This window comes from Monodon monoceros, unplaced genomic scaffold (genome assembly GCF_005190385.1).
Source record: "Monodon monoceros isolate NGI ecotype Baffin Bay Population unplaced genomic scaffold, NGI_Narwhal_1 Super_Scaffold_20, whole genome shotgun sequence".
NCBI lineage: Eukaryota > Metazoa > Chordata > Mammalia > Artiodactyla > Monodontidae > Monodon > Monodon monoceros.
In genome coordinates this window covers 51,039,278-51,065,964 of record NW_021703777.1, presented here as the reverse complement: position 1 = coordinate 51,065,964, position 26,687 = coordinate 51,039,278, and the positions used below count along the sequence as shown (strand labels likewise).

At 34.5% G+C, this 26,687-nt stretch overlaps 1 protein-coding gene across 1 annotated transcript in view; it reads right to left on the bottom strand.

The window, feature by feature from the left end:
- The window catches only part of LOC114902691 (UDP-glucuronosyltransferase 2C1-like), an 86,885-nt gene extending 66,041 nt beyond the window's left edge, over positions 1–20,844 (bottom strand). Inside the window, 3 exon segments of the mRNA XM_029235159.1 lie at positions 7,203–7,334; positions 13,997–14,145; positions 20,194–20,844. Of these exon segments, the coding sequence (XP_029090992.1) occupies positions 7,203–7,334; positions 13,997–14,145; positions 20,194–20,824 (912 nt within the window). The 5' untranslated portion in view covers positions 20,825–20,844.
- Between the last annotated feature and the right edge of the window lie 5,843 nt (positions 20,845–26,687).

The following is a 26,687-nucleotide window of genomic DNA, read 5'->3' as shown; positions in this document are numbered from 1 at the left end:
TTGAAGAGTTCACATATTAACAGGTTTAATGTTTTAATATAACTCCCTCACCAATTCTCTTTGTATCAAAATTTCAACTTGGGGTCTACAAGCTATGGGTGACTAATTTTCCAGTTCACAGTAATGCTAAAGATTTTTTTTTCTTTTAATCTTTATTGGAGTATAATTGCTTTACAATGGTGTGTTAGTTTCTGCTTTATAACAAAGTGAATTAGCTATACATATACATAGATACCCATATCTCCTCCCTCTTGCATCTCCCTCCCATCCTCCCTATCCCACCCTTCTAGGTGGTCACAAAGCACTGAGCTGATCTCCCTGTGCTATGTGGCTGCTTCCCACTAGCTATTTTACATTTGGTAGTGTAAATATGTCCATGCCACTCTCTCACTTCGTCCCAGCTTACCTTTCCTCCTCCCCATGTCCTCAAGTCCATTCTCTACATCTGTGTCTTTATTCCTGTCCTGCCCTTAGGTTCTTCAAAACCATTTTTTCTTTTTTTAGATTCCATATATATGTTAGCATATGGTATTTGTTTTTCTCTTTCTGTCTTACTTCACTCTATATGACAGACTCTAGGTCCATCCACCTCACTACAAATAACTCAATTTCGTTTCTTTTTATGTATATATGTGCCACATCTTCTTTATCCATTCATCTGTCGATGGACACTTAGGTTGCTTCCATGTCCTGGCTATTGTAAATAGTGCTGCAATGAACACTGGGGTGCATGTATCTTTTTGAATTATGGTTTCCTTTGGGTATATGCCCAGTAGTGGGATTGCTGGGTCATATGGTAATTCTATTTTTAGTTTTTTAAGGAACTTCCATACTGTTCTCCATAGTGGCTGTATCAATTTACATTCCCACCAACAGTGCGAGAGGGTTCCCTTTTCTCCACACCCTATCCAGCATTTATTGTTTGTAGATTTTTTGATGATGGTCATTCTGACCTGTGTGAGGTGACATCTCATTGTAGTTTTGATTTGCATTTCTCTAATGATTAGTGATGTTGAGCATCTTTTCATGTGTTTGTTAGCCATCTTTATATCTTTGGAGAAATGTCTATTTAGGTCTTCTGCCCATTTTGGATTGGGTTTTTTGTTTTTTTGATATTGAGCTGCATGAGCTGCTTGTAAATTTTGGAGATTAATCCTTTGTCAGTTTCTTCAAATACAAATATTTTCTTCCAGACTGAAGGTTGTCTTTTCATCTTGTTTATGGTGTCCTTTGCTGTGCAAAATATTTTAAGTTTCATTAGGTCCCATTTGTTTATTTTTATTTCCATTTCTCTAGGAGGTGGGTCAAAAACCATCTTGCTGTGATTTATGTCATAGAGTGCTGTGCCTATGTTTTCCTCTAAGAGTCTTACAGTGTCTGGCCTTACATTTAGGTCTTTAATTCATTTTGAGTTTAGTTTTGTGTATGGTGTTAGGGAGTGTTCTAATTTCATTCTTTTACATATAGCTGTCCAATTCTCACAGCACCACTTATTGAAGAGTCTGTGTTTCCCCCATTGTATGTTCTTACCTCTTTTATCAAAGATAAGGTGACGAGGGGCTTCCCTGGTGGTGCAGTGGTTGAGAGTCCGCCTGCCTATGCAGGGGACATGGGCTCGTGCCCTGGTCCTGGAGGATCCCGCGTGCCACGGAGCGGCTGGGTCTGTGAGCCATGGCCACTGGGCCTGCGCGTCCGGAGCCTGTGCTCCACAACGGGAGAGGCCACAACAGTGAGAGGCCCGTGTACTGGAAAAAAAAAAAGATAAGGTGACCATATGTGCGTGGGTTTACCTCTGGGCTTTCTATCCTGTCCCATTGATCTATATTTGTTTTTGTGCCAGTACCATACTGTCTTGATTACTGTAGCTTTGTAGTATAGTCTAAAGTCCAGGAGCCTGACTTCTCCAGCTGTTTTTCTTTCTCAAGATTGCTTTAGCTATTCAGGGTCTTTTGTGTTTCCATACAAATTGTGAAATTTTTTTGTTCTAGGTCTGTGAAAAATGCCATTGATAGCTTGATAGGGATTTCATTGAATCTATAGATTGCTTTGTCTAGTATAGTCATTTTCACAATGTCGATTCTTCCAATCCAAGAACATGGTATATCTCTCCATCTTTTTTTTTTTCTCCTGTTCAGCTTCAGTGTTTTCCAGTACTTTATCTTTCAGCTCACTGCTCTCTTTGTCTGTATCATCTAATCTGCTGTTGATTCCTTCTAGTATATTTTTCATTTCATTTTTTGTATTATTCATCTCCATTTTATTCTTCTTTATATTTTCTAACTCTTTGTTAAAAACTTCTAACTTCTCACTCTGTTCATCTAATCTTCTCCTGAGTTCTTTGAACATCTTTACAGTCATTACATTGCACTCTCTATCAAGTAGATTGTTATGTGCACTTCACTTAGTTCTTTTTTTAGGGTTTCATATTGTTGCTTCATTTGGAACATATTCCTCTGTCACCTTATTTCATCTAATTTGCTGATTTTTTTTTTATATATATCTGGTAGGTTGGTTACATTGCCTGACATTGGAGAAGTGACCTTTTGCAGGAGACATCCTATGTGTCCAAGCACTGCACTCTCCTCTAGTAATGAGAGCTACATGCTGTAGGGCAGCTCCAATTTGGGCTTCATGGGATCTTCTGTGTTGTGTGTTGACTACTATGAGCCCTTGGCTCTTCTGAAAGTAATCCCCACTCACCTTCAAAGCCAGTGTTCTGAAGGCTTGACTTCCTGGTGCAGGAGATGTGTGCTGGGGAGCCCAATGTTTGGCTCAAACTGTTCACACCTTGGAAACAACCTCTGCTAATTTGCTCACTTGGAAATACGAATCTTTTTTTTTACAGATGACTTTTGTTTTATTTTATTTTAATTTTTATTGGGGTATAGTTGACTTACAATGTTGTGTTAGTTTCATGTGTACAGCAAAGTGAATCTGTTATGCGTATACATATATCCATTCTTTTTAAGATTCTTTTTTCATATAGGCCATTACAGAGTATTGAGTAGAATTCCATGTGTTATGCAGTAGGTCCTTATTAGTTATCTATTTTATATATAGTAATGTATATGTGTCAGTCTCAGTCTTCCAATTTATCCCTCCCCCACTCTTACCCCCCGTAACCATAAGTTTATTTTCTACATCTGTAACTCTATTTCAGTTTTGTATTGGGTTGGCCAAAAAGTTCTTTTGGGTTTTTCCATAACATTGTATGAAAAACCCAAAAGAACTTTTTGGCCAAGCCAATAGATAAGTTAACTTGAAGCCTTTTTTTAGATTCCACATGTAAACGATATCACATGATATTTGTCTTTCTCTGACTCAATTCACTCAGTATGCCAATCTCCAGGTCCAACCATGTTGCTGCAAATGGCATTATTTTGTTCTTATTTTGGTTCTTTGTTCTTTTCTCTTAACCATACTGCTTCTCCATCACTCCTATCTGGCTCATTGTGGTTCCTTCTTTATATCTTTAGTTGTAGAAGATCTTTTCTGCTCATCTTCTTTTTCTCATCAGTAGTTCCTCTGCAAATCAGAGCTATTTTTGTGTGCCTGTGAGAAGAGGTGAGATTGGGGTTTTCCTACTCTTCCATCTTGGACACAGCTCCATCATATCCTCTGATAATATTTTAATCTCTGTACAGCCATTAGTAATCTCCCTAGGTTCATTTCTGATTTTAATTATTTGCATATACTCGATTTTTCCTCTTTGCGAATCTAGCTAAAGTTTTGATAATTTCCCTGACTTTTTCAGAGAACCAGCCTTTGGTTTTATTGATTTTCTCTGTTTTTTGTTTTGTTTATCTCTGTTCTAGTCTTTATTAGTTCTTTCCTTCTGCTAGCTTTTGGTTTAGTTTGTCCTCTTTTTATAGTTCTTTAAAATATAAGATTAGGTAATTGATTTTAGATCATTATTCTTTTTCAATGTAGGTACTTGCAGCTATAAATTTCTCTCTGAACTCTGCTTTCTCTGCATCTCTTGCTTTGGTCTCTTGTGTTTTCGTTCATTTAAACAAACATTTTCATATTACTTTTGTAACGTATTCTTTGACCTATTGATGGTTAACTGCAATAGCATAAAAACATGTGCTCCTTTATAGATCCATCCAGCTTTTTCTATAATTGATGACATAAATTACATACATATACATACTGTTTCTAATTACATAGATCAATAATTGTTTTTATAAATTTTTATTTTAATCATTGAAAAATTTTTTTTGTTTTGTTTTTGGTTTTTTTTTGCGGTACACAGGCCTCCCACTGTTGTGGCCTCTCCTGTTGCGGAGCACAGGCTCCGGATGCACAGGTTCAGCGGCCATGGCTCACAGGTCCAGCCACTCTGCAGCATGTGGGATCTTCCCAGACCGGGACATGAACCTGTGTCCCCTGCATCGGCAGGTGGACTCTCAACCACTGCGCCACCAGGGAAGCCCAAGAAAAAATTTTAATAAATGGAGTTACAACAAAAATAACAATAATATTAGTTTTTATTATTGCCTTTACTGCAATTTTACCTCACTGCAGATCTTTATTTCTTCTTATGGTTTTGTGTCACTGTTTAGCAAACTTTCATTTCAACAAGAAGTATTCCCTTTTGCATTTTTTACAGGGAAAGTCTAGTGTTAATGATGTCCCTCAACTTTTGTTTATCTGGGAATGTCTTAATTTCTACTCTTTAAAAAAATTTTTTTAAGGCCACACTGTGTGGCATGTGGGATCTTAGTTCCCCACCACGGATCAAACCCATGGCCCTTGCATTGGGAGGGTGGAGTCTTAAATACTGGACCACCAGGGAAGTCTCTACTTCATTATTGAAGAACATTTTGCCTGATATAAAACTCTCAGTTAACAAGTTTGTATTTCAGCACTTTGAATTTATCAATCCACTGCCTTTTGGCCTCCAGTGTTTCTGATGAGAAATTGCCTGATCACTTTATTGAAGATATCTTTTAGGTGATGAATTCTTTCTCTTGTTTCTTTCAATAGTCACTCATTATCTTTGTTTATCACCAACTTGAATATAATGTGTCTTGGTGTAGGTGTCTTTGAGTTTATCCAACTTGAAGTTCACTAAGCTTCTTGGATTTGTAAATTTATGTATTTTATTAAATTGGGACTATGTTAAGCCATTATTTCTTTAAATATTCTTTCTGCCCATTCTGCCCATTTCTGTCTTTCTGGGACTCCCACAGTGTGTATGCTCATTCACAGGATGGTGTCCCACAAGTCCCTTAGGCTTTGTTCATTTTTCTTCATTCATTTTTCTTCCTTGAACTCGATAATTTCAAATATCCTTTCTTCAAGTTTGCTGATGTTTTTGCCTGCTCATGTCTGGTTTTGAACCCCTGAGGTGAACTTTTCATTATAGTTATTGTAATTTTTAACCTCTGGAATTTCTTTTTGATTCTTTTTAAAAATAATTTCTTTCTCATTATCAATATTTCCTTTTGTTCCTCCATCATTTTATTCTCTTTATCATTGTCTTCCCTTAGTTCTTTGTACATCTTTAAAAATGTGGTTTTAAAGGCTTTTTCTAGTAATTCCAAAATCCAGGCTCCCTCAAGAATGGTTTCTCTCAGTTTATTTTGTTTCTTTGATTGGGCCATACTTTCATCTATCTTTGTATGCCTTGTGATATTTTTCGAGTATTGTACATTTGCTTTTTATAATGTTCTATCTTCAGAAATCAGATTTGCCCCTTGTTAGAGTTTGATTTTGTTGTTGCTGTTGTTGAAGTGTTTCTCTTTGCTAGAAATCAGGGTGAGGTTAAAGTTTTAGGTCTTCTCAGGTATTTTATGAGCCAGTGTTTTTCTCTGGACATGCACATAATTTTGTAAATTCCACTATTTGTGAGGTTGTTTTTTTTAAATGTCTAATTCTCCCAAATGGAGAAAAAAGAAAAAAAAAAAAAGCTTATCCTTTAAAACGCCTGGAAGTTGCTTCTTCTAATGAATGTTGAAACAACTGTGCCCAGCTTCTGTGCATATACCTCAATGACCATGGGCAGTAATCAGCAATTAGAATGCAGAACCACAGTATTTGGAGGATAAGGTCTTATTGTCTACCGGTTCCACCAAATTACACCAGGAATGCAGGCATGTTGGCTGGCATGGGACAGAGTGATGAAGACTTTGAAGATGCTGCTATTCTAAAAGGATGACATTGACTAAAATTAACCACAGTTCCCACTCAGTTAGAGTGCTCAGTTAGAGTCCAGAGTTCCAATATAGTTACTTCAGACAGTTTTTGCTAGTACAATTTTGTTTAGGTAGAGAGACAGGTCTTAGTGCTTCCTAGTCTACCCTGGTTTCACCCCTAAACATTGTATTTTAATGCAATTGAAAGTTTAATATTTTTATGAAGATGGAATTTAGATTAAATATTTAGATGGGTGCTGCTTCCACAAAACAATTATTGAAAGTAATTTGGTTATGAATACAATAATTATTGTGAGCATTTGTAACTTAAATTTACATGCAATTTTCTATTTTAACTAAATGTAGGGGAAAAAAGTGTTCATGGTGGTTAAAAACAATGCCACTCAGTTATAACTTAGAATGGTATAAATAAAAAGTTATAATTTTGGGGAACTTCAAGGAGTGAACTGCATAAATCTTGTACTGTATTATTAAAGATTTTAGCTGTTTAAAACGAAGAGTATCTATTTAGGAGTATTCCAGGAATCTAAGTTGTCAATTCCAGGCTCAACCATGGCCTGGCACAAATCCATTAATTATAAGGAAATATAGTCCTAAGGCATCCAGTGAATTAAGGTTGTATTTTTGAATATCTATTCCTTTATTCTCCATCAAGGTAGTTGTAACTTGTGTATATGTCTCAGATTAAAAAATGAAGAAACAAACCAAAAAACTCAATAAACACCAAAAAACAATGTTAGATTACATGGAAGCCTTAAAACCTAGACACAAAGCTGACTGATTGTTTGACAGTAGTGAATGATTAAGTTTTAGGTCATTATTTAAAGAAAATTGTGCAATATGTTTTCCTGTTAGTAATGTCAGGTTTAAAGCAAGATAAGAATCAAATATCCTGTTTTACCATTTAATATTTTTTCTTTACAGTTCAGTTAAATTGACACTAACAATACCAATAACTTTTCCTACATTTTTAAGCACAATTTTAAGGATATCTTCATGGAATTTAAAGAAGCTGTCACTGAAAAAGTAAGATTATCTGACCTTCTGAGGAATCTGGGCAAGGGCTGATGCAATCACACTAGACTTTTCTTCTGTGAGGTTTTTGATCATTGACCCCAGAGTAAACACCACAACTCCATGTTTTCCAGAGCTTTGAACAAACTCTTCTAACTCCTGTGAGGGAAATAGTCTTTGTTATATGAAAGTTGATATTTACAAGAATGTCACACACTTTTCTCAATATGCCTGAATTCTTAGAACACTTCTGTTTTTTCGTATGTTAACCATTTCAGTGTACAAAGTATAACCTGAAATCACTGGTTATTAAGAAAATTAAAAATGATTTAAATGGAGGTTCCCTTCAGCATGATAGAGGGGGGTGTGTGTGTGTGTTTACAAATTATTGACTACATGTTATCTTCTACCAATTACAGAGCTCTTTACATGTATGATTTAACTTAGATATATGGGAATCTTAAGAGATATGTATACATTTACAGATGAGAAAGCTATCTCAGTAAGGTTAAGTAATTTGTCCAAGTCTACGCAGCAGTAGCTGGCAGAGCCAAATTTCTAGTTTAAGTTAAATAGTTCTGGTGCTTCACTTTATATTTAGTTTTGGATGCTAATAAGATTATCATTCATTTTTCTGCTGAATCACAGTCAGTATAATGACATACTTTTGGTATATTTACTTTTTTCTGTTTTCTAAATTTCAATTTTCTTTTATTTTGGTTATATTTTCTCTTCGTATAAGCTTCCACAAACACATTTAGAAATGAGGTAGACATATAAATTCCTGACCATATAAGACATGCAGAAAGAACTATAATGAATACTCTGAGGTTAACAGTAATATAGTAGAAATATATGGCTTTCCATTAAAAATAAAAATATCATATCTAATTATAATGAAGTAAAAAGAAATCTTTTCATCCTATGTTGAACTAGTAACAAAACTAATTCAACCAAATAAGAGAAGATAAAAATGTGTAAGACTTAAAGTGGAAAGACAAGGAAGAAATTTATATTAAGGAATTAACTCACATGATTATGGAGTTTGGAAAGTTTAATCCGCAGAATAGGCCATAAGGCTGGAGACTCAGATAAGAGCCATTGCTCTAGTTCAAGTCTGAAGGCTGTCTACTGGCAGAATTCTTATTTTGCTTGGGAGTGTTCAGTCTTTTGTTCTATTCAGGTCTTCAACTAATTGGATGAGCCTCAGCCACATAATGGAGGGCAATTTGTTTACTCAAGGTCCACATATTTAAATGTTTATGTCATCCAAAAATACCCTCACAGAAACTTCCAGAGTGATGTTTGGCTAAATATCTGGGTACCTGGCCCAGGTAAATTGATGTATAAAATTAACTGTTACACTGTATTTATAGATGGATTGATATAATATGTAAAGCTATCAATCACTTCAAATTTATTTTCAATTATATATCATATTCTTCAGATACTAGGAAATATTTTAAAAAGTATATAAAAATACATTTTCATAAATAATGAATAAACTTTGAAAAAGAAAAAGGAGTACTGGAGACTATTTCAATCCGATAATAATAAACAATACAAAATGAAATCTACTGACCTGCTAACAAAGTCAACAATAGAATAAAGTAGTGAGGCCAGAAAGAGAGCCATGAGTATGTGAAAGCCTCCTGTATGATAAGATGATATAATTCATTGGGATAATCAGTGAGAAAATATCACACTGAGTGGATGGTTTATTAACTGGTGGTACAATAATATGTTCATTATTCAGACAAAAAATGGAGGTGAATATTTACCTCCTATCATGTATTAATTTTAAAAATCTGAATGGATTAAATGTATCATGTTAAAACATAATATTATACATTTAAAAATAAAATATAGGAGAATGTCTTTTTAACCTTAGTAAAGAGAAAAATATTTTAAATGAGATTTTTAAAAGTACAAATCATAATGTATAAAAAGATGGATTTGATTACATCAAATTTGGTACTTTATGTTTAAAAAAGGTAATTAGAGAAAATATTAACAAATATATGGAGTCATAGGAGAAGATATTTGCAATGGCTAGATCAAGGATTTATACCTAGATATTCTAAATGATGGAAAGAATTGATATTACTTGAAAAAAAAAAGATTATCCAAAAATATACTAAATATATGAGTTTCACAAAAGGAAAATAAGGATAATTGATAAGTTTCTGAAACAATGTTCAACTTTGCTATAAATGGAGATTACAAATAAAATTCATCAGTGTGATATCCCTTTGCCTCTGTGAAACTGACCCGTATTAGAAAATAGAATAATAATCAAGGTCTAGATAAAATGTGGAAGTTGTAACCCCCTAAGCATTCCTGATACCAAAATTCTCTGCTACAGTCAGAATGAATGAAATGAATTTACAAATAGAAACTTGGATACATATGAAAAAAATTATATATACTAATAAGAATGAGAAAATGTGAATTATAGCATAACATCATTTATATAATTAAACAACTCAAATCATTTCTACATATAGTTTAAGGATACACAGTTATCTGTTTAAATTGAAATAAGATGATAAACATTAAATGCATTTGACTGGGTGCCCACTGGTTGTGGGGTAATGGAAGAGAAGAAGACAAAGAAAAAATGTAAGAAAAATTAATCAAAAGAGATGTTTGCCATGGGCTGATTATGGAGTGGAATGAACTGAGAGTATGATTAATACATTCTGTTGCCCTGAGATGCACAAAAAACAAATTCTGTAATTCCACAAACTTATGTTGTGGCATTCAAAATCAAACTGACATTTTTATCATGTTGTAGTGCGAGGGAAATTTTTCACTCCTCTCCCCAACGTTTTCGTATGTCTTCCTTACAAGAAAGAGATGAAAGTCTGAGTCTTACTGCAGATCCCTAGTTGGGTCACATTCACTAGAGGATTGTTGTGCTGAGAGTTATAAGAACACACATACATGATTAACTGTGATTCTCCCTCTATTTCTTCAGTAGATGGGGCTAAAGTTTAAGAAGAAAAGACCATGTTCCAAAGATACTGGCACAAAAACAGAAATATAGATCAATGGAACAGGATATAAAGCCCAGAGATAAACCCACGCACCTATGGTCAACTAATGTATGACATAGGAGGCAAGAATATACAATGGAGAAAAGACAGCCTCTTCAATAACTGGTGCTGAGAAAACTGGACAGCTACATGTAAAAGAATGAAATTAGAACACTCCCTTACACCATACACAAAAATAAACTCAAAATGGATTAAAGACCTAAATGTAAGACCGGACAACATAAAACTCTTAGAAGAAAACATAGGCAGAACACTCTTTGACATAAATCACAGCAAGATCTTTTTGACCCACCTTTTAGAGTAATGGAAATAAAAACAAAAATAAACAAATGGGACCTAATGAAAGTTAAAAGCTTTTGCACAGCAAGGGAAACCATAAAAAGACAAAAATACAACCCTCAGAATGGAAGAAAATATTTGTAAATGAATCAACAAAGGATTAATCTCCAAAATATACAAACAGCTCATGCAGCTCAATATCAAAAAAACAAACAACCCAATCCAAAAATGGGCAGAAGACCTAAATAGACATTTATCCAAAGAAGATATACAGATGACCAAAAAACACAGGAAAAGCTACTCAACATCACTAATTATTAGAGAAACGCAAATCAAAATTTCAATGATGTATCACCTCAGACCAGTCAGAATGGCCATCATCAAAAAATCTACAAACAATAAATGCTGGAGAGGATGTGGAGAAAAGGGAACCCTCTTGCACTGTTGGTGAGAATGTAAATTGATACAACCACTATGGAGAACACTATGGAGGTTCCTTAAAAAGCTAAAAATAGAATTACCATATGACCCAGCAATCCCACTACTGGGCATAAACCCAGAGAAAACCAAAATTCAAAAAGACACATGTATCCCAATGTTCTTTGTGGCACCATTTACAATAGCCAGGTAATGGAAGCAACCTAAATGCCCATCAACAGATGAATAGATAAAGAAGATGTGGTACATATAGACAATGGAATATTACTCAGCCATAAAAAGGAACGAAACTGGGTCATTTGTAGAAATGTGGATGGACCTAGAGATTGTCATACAGAGTGAAGTTAAATCAGAAAGAGAAAAATATCACACATTAACACATGTATGTGGAATCTAGAAAAATGGTACAGATGAACTTGTTTGCATGGTAGAAATAGAACACAGATGTAGAGAACAAATGTATGGACAACCAGGGAGGAAAGGGGGGTGGGATAAATCGGGAGATTGGGATTGACATATATACACTAATATGTAAAAAATAGATAACTAGTGAGAACTTGCTGTATAGCACAGGGAACTCCACTTCACTGTACAGTAGAAACTAACACAACATTGTAAAGCAAGTATACCCTAGTAAAAAAAAATAAAAATAAAATATTTTTTAAAAGTTCAATTTTTAAAAAAAGTGTACTTGTCTTTATGTCTTTATTCTATACTTTCATCTATTTCTCTAATGTCAATGGTCAGGTTTTCAGGAATAACCCCTCTTCACAGAAGCCTTAGGCATCTAGTTTATAGTATTTTGATCCACCCCAAGTTCTGTTTTTCACTCTGGGTGATGTAATGCTCACAAAAAGCAGCCAGTAAAAAGTCATGAGTTCTTATTCCTTGACTACTAATGTGAGACTACTGCTTATGGAAAAGGCAAATCTACGGAGAAAGTTAAAAAAAATGGTGATTTCCAGAGATTTAGGGGCAGGGAAGGATGAAGAAGTGGAGCACAGGGAATTTTTAGGACAGTGGAGAGTCTGTATGACAGTATAAGGGTAGATACATGTCATTATGTATTTATCAAAATATAGAACGTACAACACAAAGAGTTAACATTTTTGTATGCAGTGGACATTGGTTGAAATTAACATGAATGTTGGTTCATAAAATGTAACAAATGTGCTGCAGGAGTGTGGGATATTGATGGTTGGGGAAGCTGTGCATGGGAGGGGGCAAGAGATAGGTGGAACTCTCTGTACTTTGTGCTCCATTTTGCTGTGAATGTGTCTCTAAAAATAGTCTATTAATTTAAAAAACCATAAATACTACATAAATCTGTTCCCTGAGATTAAACCAATGTATTTGGTAGATGCTTGCTAGACACTGCATTGTACCACATTCAACATATGCAAATATGAACAAATCATTTTCCCTCACAACTGTTCCCCTTTCCTTCTTCTCCTCATAAATGATAATATTCTCTACTAAATTGCCTGTACAAAAAATAAATAAAGAAATGTAAAGAAATGACATGTACAAAGAAACAAAAAGCCAAGGATTAATTCTGGAACTCTCTTCCTTAATCTCTAGCCTATCAGAAAATCCTATTGACTTTCTTTGTAAATACCTCCTAAACCTCTCCATTTATACTCAAAATTGTTATCATATTGTAGTTTGGATCTCTACAATGGCTTGCAGGAACTATTGCACTTCTATCTCAGCTCATTTCCCTCCTTTAAATCTTGCTCCATTCCAAACAATTCAATAGATAATATTTATGAAAGGGTAAGTTGTATCACGTTACTGCTTAAAAAGTATACATTGATCATTCATTGACCTTAAATTTGAAGTAAAGAATACTTAGTATTGCCCATTTGTTTATTATAACCTATCCTCTGATCATCTCTCCAGGCTAATTTCTCTCCTCTATTCAAACCAAACAGGTCACCATTACTGAACTTATGCCAGGATTTTGGGTGGGCCATCCATCTCTATTTGATCTTTTCTCAAACTATTATAATTTCCCTACTATGTCCAGCTTTTAGACTAGGTTATGCAAAATAACTTTCAGCTCCAAAATCTCAGTGGCCTAAAACAACACCTTATTGTTACCAAGTCCAAGATCGCTATGCTCACTGCAGGACTGCCCAATGAACTGAAGACGAGGTGCTGAGGCAAGGAATATGACTTTATTCAGAAAGCCGGCAAACTGAGAAGATGGCAGGCTAAAGTCTCAAAATAACCATCTTATCGGGGTTTGGATGCTAGTTTCTTTTATAGCGCAAAGTGTGTGGGGGGGAGATGAGGAAGTAAAGTAAAAAGGCCATAAGTTTTGCAAATATCACCTGGAACGGCCAGCCTCGGGGAGGGGATGTGTTAATTTCTTCTTTCTTGTAGCCATCCACAGGTGGACAGGGTCTGGATGTTTGCCTGAACAAAGGCACTTTGGTTTAACATTCAGGCAGAGGGGTAGGGTTCCCCAAGGCAAGCCATTATGTATAGACAGTATCCTTTTAGTGAACAAAAGCAGCGGAAAGCAAAGGTTAAAGTAAAAGAAACAGATACAACATGTAGTCAAGATTTGGCTCTTCCCTGTTACATTATTTCTTTCTCATGCCATATGTCCATCATTGAGCTGCAACTGTTATATATATTCTTTAACCAGGACTCAGATTGGCAGAGTAGCTACTCTGGAACACAGCCCAAAGACAGCCCAAAGAGAACTCTGGAGTAAGTGCACCTGATAATTGTGTTGGACCTGGAAGTGATACCTGTCACTTCAGTTCATTCTCATTGCCCTGAGAGTATTGGACAATTCCACTAAACTCAGGGGCTAGGGACATTACTGTTGTCAAATATGTGGCATATTTGATAAGCATCACTAATGATTACCACAATAATGTAGTAAATACTTAATGGTAATGTAATAGTCTAAGGTGGATAATTCCTGTGTCCAGGTTTTCAGTTTGAGGGTCAAATACTAAAAAATAATAAACTAGAAATGATTCCAGGAGGTAAATACTCAGAGAAGCAAAAATAAGCACATTTAATTACCTTAGGTAGGGGCTTTGCAGGCTTGCAGTGCAGTCCTCCAACAAATTCAACATTAGGTAAGTAAGGGAATGGAAATTCAAAATCCCAGTATGTTCGAATCAACCACATTTCAGCTTTCCCCATAATTTCACATAATGTGGTACGTTTTCCTGAACAAAAATAAAAGACGATAGAGGGAAAACAATCTGATATGTTAAGTGGGACATGTTTTACGATAGAATTTTCTAAGAAAAATCTTTAAAGAAGCAATATTAGTTCTATGCAACCCATGAGAAATCAATAGGCCTTTGCCCCCCAAGAGTACACAATACTGAGATTATGCATAACCAAACACAGATTTAAGTATGGAACAAGGCAAAAGCCTGCTGCTTTCTCTCTGCCAACAGACTCTTTCTGCTTGAGCTAAGCCTGAGTCCCACTCCAAGCTCAGAATCAGCATGTGCTCCTAGCGATGAACAAGAAATTCAGCCAGTGATCCCAGCCTACTATGGTAGAGTCTCCTCCTCTTCTGGAATTCCAATTTATCTCATCCTCATTGCTCCAAAACCTCTGATATCTTTTAAAAACAACTTTTGAAATGTATCCATCTTTTCTTCTGGTGTTTGGGGCTATGCTTCCATACTTATTATATCCTATCAGGAATGGAAATCTTTTCATAAACATTTAAAAGTGATTATTCCTTTGCTGTACATAATTATAGCTCCTGTTTTACAAGACTTTGTCCTCTTTGGTGAAGAGAGAGCACTGCATAATAATTTGGTGATGAAATATTTGCTATTTTGACATATTTAGCTGGTAAACAGTACAAAAGGGTTACCTTTGAACTGAAGTGGAAACCAAGTGAACATTAACAGAATAAGAACTCAGATTAGTGACTCTGAATTAAATCATTTTACTTAGTTGGGAACCAGAGCTTCATTTTTGAATTCTATTCAATTACTGTGGTATAAGGAACCTTACCCAGAGTTTTGGTGTCCTTTTGAAATACGTACTCCATATCACTGATAGGAGGAAACCATAGCTATCTGGTTTCTCACTGCATGGCTTTTTGAATATTCTCCTTGATGTTCTAAGTGTGCTAAAGTTTTGATCAGAAAATATAAGGGTTTTGATCTTACCAGGACAATCTATCTATGTAAGAGATCACAAGCAGATCTCAGTAATTTAGGGGTTTTATTCTGGTAATGACAAAAGTATTCAAAATCCAGTTTCAGACCCAGCACAGACCCCATATTGGAGCCTTATTTGTATCAGCCATGGGTATAATTTTATTCTCTTTGTGTGATGCTTTACTCCCATGCTTTTCTTAATGACAGTTTTATTGACGTATAATTTATATACCATAAAATTCTTCTTTTTAAATAAACTATTGAGTAGTTTTTAGTACATTTATAACATTGTGAAACCATCACCATTATTAAATTAAAAAAAATTTTTATTACTTGCAAAAGAAATCCTGTATCCATTGGCAGTCATTCTTCATTTCTCCCTCTTCCCAGCCCATGACAACCACTAATCTACTTTTTGCTTCATTTGCCTATTCCAGAAAAACCTTATTTAACTTAATATAAATGAAATCATACATCATGTGGTCTTTTTTGCTGCCTTCTTTCATTTAGCATAATGTTTTTCATGGGTCATCCACGTGGTAGTATGTATCAGTATTTCATTACTTTTTGCTGTTGAATGATATTTTTGTAAGGATATACGTCATTTTGTTTATTCATTCATTAGTTGGTGAACTTTTGGGTTGTTTTCACATTTGTCTACTATGAATAATGCTGCTCTGAGAATTCGTGTATATGTTTTCTGTGGACATATGTGTTTATTTTTCTTGGTTATAAACCTAGGAGTAGAATTGCAGGGTCATATGTTTGGTTCACTTTCTTTCATATCAAGATGATATCTTTTTCCTGTTAATTCTCCACTACTGATTTAGTAATCTGGTGTGATTAATGCATCTTATTGAAATGAAGATAATATTGTAGGAGAAATAAAAAAATAATTGATCTGAATAAGGAGATTGTGAGAAAATATGTCAAATTTGGAAAAACTTTTCCAAATTTCCAAAAGCAATGCCACATTTGATATAATGCTGGGGCATTTGTTGAATGATTAAAGGATTATTTACATCTTCAGGAAAGTGTGCCTACATTTTATTTTGTTATTTATTATTGATTTATTTTGGACTTTTTTGTTCAGACACTGTGAAGTTAAAAAGTTGGTGTGTATATTTCTGTCTGGTAGAAAATATCATCCCCTAAATTATGATTTTATTGCCCTATTAGACATTGACCATTTTTGTGTCTAACCCAATAGTATTATCCTAACATTCCTTTGTCTCCCAAAATGTTATATTAATATTTCCTCAAAATATTGTTTGAACCAGATACCTTCTTACTTGTTTTCTCCTCAATTATTTGAACATATCTATGACATGATTCAATTTATAATTGTATAAGTTATGAGTTACAGTTTTAAAATTTGAAAAATATACTTGGAATACATTTTATAATGGAGATACTAAACTGATACTGAATGATAATCTATGTCTAATAGCATTTTAAAATTTATGAGAGTAAAAGAAATTTTTTTCTTCTATTTACCAAGACTTTATTATTCTTTCTCAGATTATTGATATATTCCCCAAAAGAATGTTCTAAGGTGCCAAGAGCTAGCAAGGAATCAGAGACAGAGTTGTGTCCTATAACTTATGTCTCACTATAAAAGAGCTTCCAAAACTGAGTACAAAATTGCTGGAACCAGAGGTAAACAAATAACTTCAATACACTTGTAGATCAGTCACTGCTTGATCCGTGGCTCAGAAAATGTCACTAGGATGAGATTTTAAGTTATCTTTTTTCGGTTTTGCCTTTTGCAGCTTGGACTGTGACTTTGGGTAAGTGATGGGTGCAGCAGTTTCTGTCCACATTTTTTTTTGTTTTAGGGTCAAGTCTAGAGATATAAGCACCTGTTTCTGTCACAGAGTGCCCAGAAAAATCCTCAGTGCAACATGTCGACCTTGATTAAGTCATATGCCTTTTTTGAATATATGGCATATTCCTGGGCAGCATACTTCATTAGAAGCACTCATATTGTTTGTGAGTTGTTGAAGAAATAACTTCTCAGAGGAAATTTTGAACAGATATCCAAAAAAGAAAAAAGGAAGTGGCTACATAAAATAATAGATCACAACCAAAAAGGTAAATTTTAATTCTTTAGGAATAAAATTAATTTTTAGTAATGATAGGGTATTAGAGATATTTCTGTTAAAATATGTAACAAAGAAAACACTTTTAAAATTCATATGGAAGTGCAAAAGACTCCAAATAGCCAAAGCATTTGTGATAAAGAAGAACAAACCTGGAGGCATCACACTTTCTGATTTCAAGCAATATTTTAAAGCTGTATTAATCAAAACAATATGGTACTGGCATGAAAACAAACCCATTGATCAGCCCAGAAATAAGTCCATGCATATAAGGTCAACTAATATTTCACAAGGCAGCCAGAAATAGTGGAGGAAGACAGTCTTTTAAATAATTTTCACTGAAAAAATTGGATATTCACATGCAAAAGAATGAAAGTAGACCCACATTTTACTCTGCTACAAAAATTAACTTGCAAAGGATTAAAAACATAAATATAAGACCTGAAAACCCATAAAATTCCTAGAAGGAAACATGGGAGAAAAGCTCCTTGACATGGGTCTTAGCAATAATTTTTAAAATATGACACCAAAAGCATAAGCAATAAAATTAAAAATAAAAAAGTGAAGACTACTTCAAATTAAAAAGCTTCTGAAGAGCAAAAGAAATGATCAACAAAATGAAAAAGCAACCTATGAAATGAGAGAAAATATTTGCAAACCATGTATCTGATTTGTCATTACCACCCAAAATGTCTAAGGAACTCATAGAATTCGACAGCAAAAAAACAAACAAACAAAAATGCAAATAATTCATTTAAAAAAATGAGCAAAGGACCTGAGTAGACATCTTTCCAAAGAAGATATTCAAATAGCCAACAAATACATAAAAAGGTGCTCAGCATCACTAATCATCAGAGAAAGGCAAATCAAAATCACAATGAGGTATCACCTCACACCTATTAGGGTAGCTATCATCGAAAAGACAAGAGTTAACAAATACTGGTGAGGATGTGGAGAAAAGGGAGCACTTGTGCACTGTTGGTGGGAATGTAAATTGGTGCAGGTACTTTGGAAAATAGTATGGATGTTCCTCAAAAAACTCAAAATAAAATTCCTACTATACTCTCATGTCCATTGCATCATTATTTACAATAGCCATAATATGGAAACAATCTGTTTTTCAATGGGTGATGGATAAAGAAAGCATGGTTATATAAACAATGGAGTAATATTAAGTCATGAGAAAAAGGGACAACCTTCCATTTGCATAAACAAGAATGGAACTTGAGGAAATTGTGGTAAATGAAGTAAGTCAGACTGAGAAAGACAAATACTGTTTGATATCATTTAGATGTGGAACTTCAAAAAAAAAGAGAAAAAAACATTTCAGAGAATAGATTGGTTGTTGCAAGATCCTACGGTTGGAGGGTGGGCACAATAGATAGGTAAATGTGGACGAAAGTTATAAACTTTCAGTTCTGGGGATGTAATGTACAGTATGGTGACTATAGCTAATAATACTGTATTGAATATTTAAAATGTGCTAAGAGAATAGATCTAAAGTTTTCATCTCAAGATAAAAAAGACTTTTAACTATGTGTGGTGATGAATGTTAACTAGAGTTATAGTGGTGATCATTTCACTATATGTACAAATATAAAATCATTATGTTGTCCACCTGTGATGAAACAAAATGATTTTAAGGCAGGACAAGAAAAATTTAACGTAAAATTTTCTCTGCCATTTGAGCTACTACCCTGCTCCCCTTTAGTGTCCATTTTGCATCTGCATTGTACATTAACAAGATCTCCTTAGAAGACACAGGAATGCCTGCTCACAAACAAAACAAAAATGAAACAAACAAAAAAGCCAGTTTCCTCCTGGTGCCAACAAGGTAACTCCTTAGGATATAACATTCCTTCCTTAATCCCCTAAAGGGTCACAGTAACTCATTACTCGCTTTGTTGGCCTATGTAAACTGTCAATACATTACTCTGATGTATAACCCTTTGATGTAAAACCCTTTGTCTCAAAAACATATAACTGTGCTTTGACTTCTAATGGGTGAAACATTCCTCAGAGCTTTCTGAAAGACTGTCTCCTGGGTTATAATTCCCACATTGGCTCAAATAAAGTTGTCCATTTCTTAGATTGACTATTGATTAACTTTTTCATCCACACCTGAAACTAATACAATGTTATATATTAATTATATCTCAAAAAATCTAAATAATATAAATAGGATACTGCTTCCTCTAAGATAACTAATATACTATGCAAAATCATCCTTAACACAATTAAATAAAAGTTTCTTTAATAAAAAAATCAATTATGCAAAAGGAAAATTAAAGTGGTTACAGACTTGCTTAAATTGAGAAAAGCTTTGTGCTCAGGGTCAAAGCTCTCTAGTTGACCTCTAATGCAATTATGAATAGAACAATAACAAGATAACAATGGGATAAGTTTAAAAGTCTAGAAACATGGTCCTTTAGAGAAAAATCTTCCTTGTTTCTCCTTTTGAAGACAAGAGCAAATGAAATCAAGATATATTTATTTATTTTCCAGTTTCATGCTTACCACTTTCCAAGCCCAGGAATCAGTCAATCAAGCCTTGATAGGATGCAAACAGAAAGCCTGAGAGACAGCAGGTTAATCAGAAAGAAAACAAGTGTATAAAAGGAGAAGTAAACAAGGGAGAAGTAGTCTAAGGTTATGGAACTTAAGCACACGTCAGATTTGGGTTTTCCAGATACTCTGGAAAAAAAATTAGTAGCATCAAACAGAATTTATGGAGAAATATAGAGAATATTCCTTCTCTGATATGTTTGCAGTACTCAATGATCTAAAAAAAAAAAAAAGAAAAAGAAAAAGTTTAAAAAAAGAAAGAAAAAGAGCTGTTTTTATTGTTTTCACTCAAAACAGTTAAGCAACAGGAGCTTGGGTCCTCACTTAAAAAAAAGTCTTTTGTAAGTTTTCCTACAGTCAGATAAATATTCACATTTTACATATGAAATATGAATCATTATTACATGCAAATTTCTCTCACCTAAAATCTTGCTGTAATACTCATCCCATTCTGCAAATGCATAGTATGAAGACATCATAGCACTCATTGTATACAATAACCAGTTCTCCAGCCTCTGTATAAAAGTCATGTTGTCTGTCAGTCTTGATGTGATGCCAGGAACATATGAAGAAGGCATAGGAAGCCTGGCACACAATCTCTCAATGACATTCCCATAGGAAAACCGAAAAGAGTATATAAACGGAATATTGAGGAGTTCAGCCACCAATTCCCCACAAAAGCTTAAAGGGTCAGCAATACAGATATCAAATTTAGCTGCCTGTAGCCTGATGAGTAAATCCTTGTTTGTGACAGCACTGTCACATACTCTTTTAGCTGATGCTAAAAAATTTTTTATAACTTTTGTCATTTTCACTTGCCTGTCCCACCATGAAAGTTTCGGCAGTTCAAAAGAAAGTGTATAGAGATCAGCACTGAACTCTTCCATGAAACTTTCTTTACTTATTGAAAGTTGAAGTATCTCCACATTAAAGGGAATCTTGGTATGATCAAGCAGAGAACTTGTTGAAGGTACCAGGATGGTTATCTCATGTCCATGAAGGTGGAGTTCTTCCAGAATAACTTTTAGATTAATCCAATGACTAAAATCCATGGGCCATACAAGTACCTTCCCAGTCCTTCCAGAGTCAAAGAACCATAGATGCAGCATGAAAATGACACAGAAGCCTTTCACAGTCTTCATGATATTAAGTTTGCTCAAACTAAATCTGGGCTTAAACCAAGTGCATGAAACTCACAATCCAAAGATTTGTACTTGACCCTCCCAATCAATTTATAGTAGGTTGGGCTGAACTTTGAGTTGTGTACTTTGTATTGAGGAGTAAAATGAAATGCAAGTGCCTTGATGGAAAAAAAAATGTCAATAAAGTCAATAAAATAAGTTAGGAAAAAACAAACCTCAGAATGAGAGTTACCAAACTTCTTTGAGAGGATATCAAAAAAAGGGTGTGTGAAGTTAAACACAAATCCATAATAATTTCTAAATAATATTAAGAAAATCCATCATCATCTGATGCATATTCAAATAAGACTAGATTGTTTGGATCTTTTTCTCTGGTTTTATTTGAATGTTCTTTTGAACAGAATGGTCTCTGTAGTGTTTCTCATACTGATAATTCTGCCAAATATTGCAGATAAGAATGAGGCCATCACTTACTGCCAGAAGGAGAGAATATGCACACTTTGAGATGTTAAGGCAGGGAGATTTAGATCCAAATGTTCTGAAGCTAAATTCAGTGCCTTTTCTGCTAAATCACATCTATCTTTAAGAGAAGAAGAAAAAGATATCTTTTTACTGTTATTGAAGATAGGAGTTCAAGTTCTGGTTCTCATCAGATTAATGTTATATCGAGAAGAGATATCTTAGAATGCAGAAGTCATGAAGAGCATAACTTGATAATCTTATCCTTCCTTCCAGCATATCCAATTCTATTTTCCTTGCCTTCCTGTTCTAAGATACTTTTTATAATGTAAAATTCCATTTTTTGCTTGGATCTTCACAACTGGAAGACACTATACCATGTAGAAATGGATTCAATGATATTTAGGACAATACATCTATAATCCTTTTGCTTAAAAAGTTGATTTTCCTCAAGCAATTAATCAATAAGAATATATAATGATAATAACATTATCATGAGAATAACTGGTCCTTAATAAAAATATAATTGTGTAATTATTCAATTGCTTACTATTTCTATACATTCTACTCACAAATTATAAATCAACCTATTTTCATTTGTAGTCTTCACTGCATCTATCTGACTCTAGTCATTTTTATATCTAACTTTGACTTACTGCAGTACCCTTCTGATATCACTGCTTCAACTTCTGCATACCTGCAACTCACTCTCCATAGAGAAACTTTTCTGATTTTCAAAAAAAATCTGTTTCAGAAATTATCATACTTGAGTAAAATGCTTTAATAACTTTCTCTCATCTATACATTAAAATCTATATTCTCTGAAATGACCCACAAGATCCTGACTTGTTTTCTAATCTTATGTTGTTCCACCTCCATTGATATCAGCTTCCTTTGAGGTTTTCATGGTAAGAATTTCTTTTCTGTAGTGACATTAGCAAGACTGCAGAATAGGATATCTCTACTGTCATCCCCACAGAACAGTGATTTTGGCATTCCCCCAGGGGTGAGCATAACTTTCTGGGAATCAGAAAGTCTAGTGAAGAAGTTTTGTTCCACCACTGAAGCAAATAATTCCAAAAATGTGTGCATTGAAGAAGGTAAGAAGAATAGTTTCATTTTTCTGTGTCATTCCTTTCCCCATTATTGTGGCTTAGTGCCAGGAAAGATACATGTGAAATGTAATGTCTCCCACAGGGGAAAGTGAAATTGTATGAGTGAGTGCCTGGTTTCCCCAGCAATAAGGAATGTACACTTTTTCCTCACCTTACCGAGATTACTGAGGTGATCTGAAAAGCGTAGGGGCTACGAGAGGCTGGGATCATTGCCAGGCCTTAAACTCATCAAAGCACTGCTACTAACCACTTTGTGATTCTTCCTGCTAAACCATTTGTGGACTCCATCAGGATTCCCACCATCTCCTTGGACACCTCATCTGCAGACCCCTCTGAGTGACCACAGGTTTCTCCAGTGCTTCGTGTACCTCACCCACACCACTCTGCTCCTCCTCCCTGACCCACAGAAATGTATCCTTCTGTGCACTGCCATGGACAGCAGGAATTAGCAAGTGCAGAAATCAGACCCATGTCTGTTGGATTGGAAGAATACTCACAAACTAACATTTCAGGACTCAGTACTAGGGAAAATAAATGGAAGATTCTCAACATGTGGCTTGCATTGTGGGATCAAAAGGAGACATACAATTGAAAGAAATCCCCCTCAAGAGGGAAGAAGCAATGTGGAACAGACATATCCATAGAAATGTTCTGAGAAAGTCTAAAAAACACCTCATATCAGACAAAGAAATCCCTATTGGAATATTATTGGATTTCTCAGTAGAAACTTCACAGTCCAGGACAGAGTTGGTTCGTATATTCAAAGTTCTGAAAGACAAAATCTGTGACCCAAAATATTTTACCTGAAAATGATGTCCTTCAAAAATAGAGATAAATAATTTCCCAGAAAAACAAAATCTGAGTGAGTAAAAAATTACAGACCAATATCTTTGATGAATATAGACGTAAAATTTTTCAATAAGACATTAACAAACCAAATTAAACAGTGCAAAAAAAGGGACCATACACCATGATCAAATGGGATTTATCCCTGGGCTTCAAGGATGAGTCAACATAAGTAAATCAATAATGTGATACACAACATTAAGAGAATGAAAAATAAAAATTATGTGATCATCTCAATAGATGCAAAAAGTTTGGAAAAACAACATCTTTTCATGATAAAAACACTTAAACGGGGTATAAAAAGAACATGACAACATAATAAAGGCAATCCATGACAAACCCACAGATAACATAATAGCAAATAATAAAACATTGAAAACTTTCCCTCTGAAGTTCCACCAGGAATAACAAATATGTTCTGTTCAACAGAGTATGAGAAGTCATGGCCAGAGCAATCAGCCAAAAATAAATAAATAAATAGATAAATAAATAAAATAAACGACATCCAAATTTGAAAGGAAAAAGTAAAATTGTGTTTCTTTGCAGATGACATGATCTTATATATAGGAAATTCTAAAGACTCCACCAAAGAAACTGTTAGAAACAATCAGTGGATTCAGTATATTTTCAGGATAAAAATAAACATAAAAGAAATAAGTTGTGTTTCTATACACTATTAACAAAACACCTAAAAAAGGGGCAAAGAAAATAATCCCATTCAAAATGGCATAACAAATAATAAAATGCTTAGGAATAAATTTACCTAGGAGGTGAAAGGAAAGTTCTGTACACAGGAAACTATGACATTTTTGAAATTAATAGAAGAAGACACAAAAAGTTATAATGATATACAAAGTCATGGATGAGTAGAATATTGTTAAAATGTCCATAATAACCAAAGCATTCTCTATTTAATGCAGTTCATATAAAAATTCCAACGCATCTTCACAAAAATAGGAAAAAACAATCCTAATATTTGTATGGAGCCACAAAACACCCTGAATTGCCAAAGCAATCTCAAGAAAGAAGGACAGAGCTGGAGGCATTACACTTCCTGATTCAAATTATATTACAAAGGAATAATAATCAAAACGGTATGGCACTGGCATAAAATATGCACATAGACCAATGGAACAGAATTGAGAGTTCAAAAAAAAGCTGTCATTAGTAAGGTCAACTAATATTTGACACAAAATCCAATAACTCTAAATGGGGAATGGATAATCTCTTCAGTAAATGGGGTAGGAAAACCAGATCACCACAGGTAGAAGAATGAAACTGAACCCCTATACAACACCACTCACAAAATTAGCATGAAATGGATAAAGAATTAAATATGATAACAAAAACTGAAAACATTCCTAGAGAAACAGACAGGAGAAATGCCCCTTGACATTGGTCTTGGCAATGATTTTTTGGATTGACACCAAAAGCACGGCAACAAGAGCAAAAATAAACAAGTGGGACCTTATCAAGCTAATAAGTTCTGCACAGAAAAAGGAAAAATCAACAAAAGAGAAGGTAACAGACAGAATGGGAGAAGATATTAGCAAATCATATAACTGATAAGATATTAATATCCAAAATATAAAAAGAATTCATATGTCAAACCCAATCTCCCAATTTGCTTTGCTGTACAGCAACTAACACAACATTGTAAATCAACTATATTCCACTAAAAATTAAGAAAAAAACTCATACATTTAACAGTAAAAAAAAAAAGTCTAATTTAAAAATGGGCAGACACATTGAATAATTTTCCCAAAGAATACATATATATGACCAACAACTACATTGAAATGTGCTCAACATTTCTAAAGATCACAGAAATGCAAATCAAAGCCACAGTGATATGTCACCTCACTCCTGTTAGAATGGTTATCCTCAAAACACAAAGTATAAAAAGTGTTGGTTAGGGGGCTTCCCTGGTGGCGCAGTGGTTGGGGGTCCGCCTGCCGATGCAGGGGACGCGGGTTTGTGCCCTGGTCCGGGAGGATCCCGCATGCTGCAGAGCGGCGTGAGCCATGGCCACTGAGCCTGCGCGTCCAGAGCCTGTGCTCCGCAGCGGGAGAGGCTGCAACGGTGAGACGCCCGCGTACCGCAAAAAAAAAGAAAAAAAAAAAGTGTTGGTTAGGATGTGGAGAAAAGAGAACTCTAGTATACTGTTTTGGGAAATGTAAATTAATATGGCTACTATGGAAAACACTATGTAGGTTTTTCAAAAGAAAAATAAAGCTACCACATGATTACGCAATTCTGCTTCTGGGTATATATCCAGTGGGAATGGAGACAGGATCTTGGAGAGGTATCTGCACTTTCATGTTTATTTCAGCATTGTTAACTACAGCCAAAATATGGAAACAACCTGAGTCCATCAGTGGATAAAGTTGATGTGATACATTGCATACAATCGAAAATTCTTTAGCTATGAGAGAGAACGAAGTCTTTCTTTTTGCCACAATATGGACGGACCTTGAGGTCATTATGTTAAGTTAAATAAGTCCGATAGAGAAAGACAAGTACTGTATGATATCACTTATATATGGAATCTAAAAATGCTAAACTTATAGAAACGGAGAATAGAATGATGGTTTCCAGGGGCTGAGGGTTCATGTAAAGGGGGAAAAGATGGTCAAAGGGCACGAACTTCCAGTTATAGGATGAATAAGTTCTGGGCATTCAATGTACAGAATGGTGTTTATTGTTAATAGTATTGTATTACGCTTGAAAGTTGTTAAGTGAATAGATTTTCAGTTTTCTTACCACAAAAGAAAAGAATGATAATTATGTGATGTCATAGAGGTGTTAATTAATACCAGTATATATTTGTAATATATAAGCATTTCAAATCACCTCAAAATTATACGTTATGTGTCAATTTTATCTTGATAAACTGGAAAAAATAAAATTTTAAATAATGCTTAGATGTCACTAAAAATTTCTCTGCATCAATGCTTTTTCAGAATTATATTTGTCATGAACTACAGAAGAGTTAAAGAACTTTGACCCAGAGCCAACAAATTTATCCATTATCAACATTACTCTCTCAATATTATTAGGTGTTTACTGGCCTGGATGTACTTTAGCAGGAATAAAAGGTGTTTACTTTGTTCTCCTAATCTTAGTAAGTTTGGAAAAACAAAAGGATGTGCTTTCTCTTGCATATGAGTTTAGCAAGTCACTGAATTTCTACATTACAAAAATTCCCTTTTTGTTAGAAATCTTCCTAAGTTTCTGCTCCCATTTGTCTACTCAAAGACTGTTCCAAGTTGGTTAAACTGCTTAGTAATTAAGTCATTTAAGGTATTGACTCCATTTCTGGCCATGATAGGGTTAACAGGGACCAGACTAAC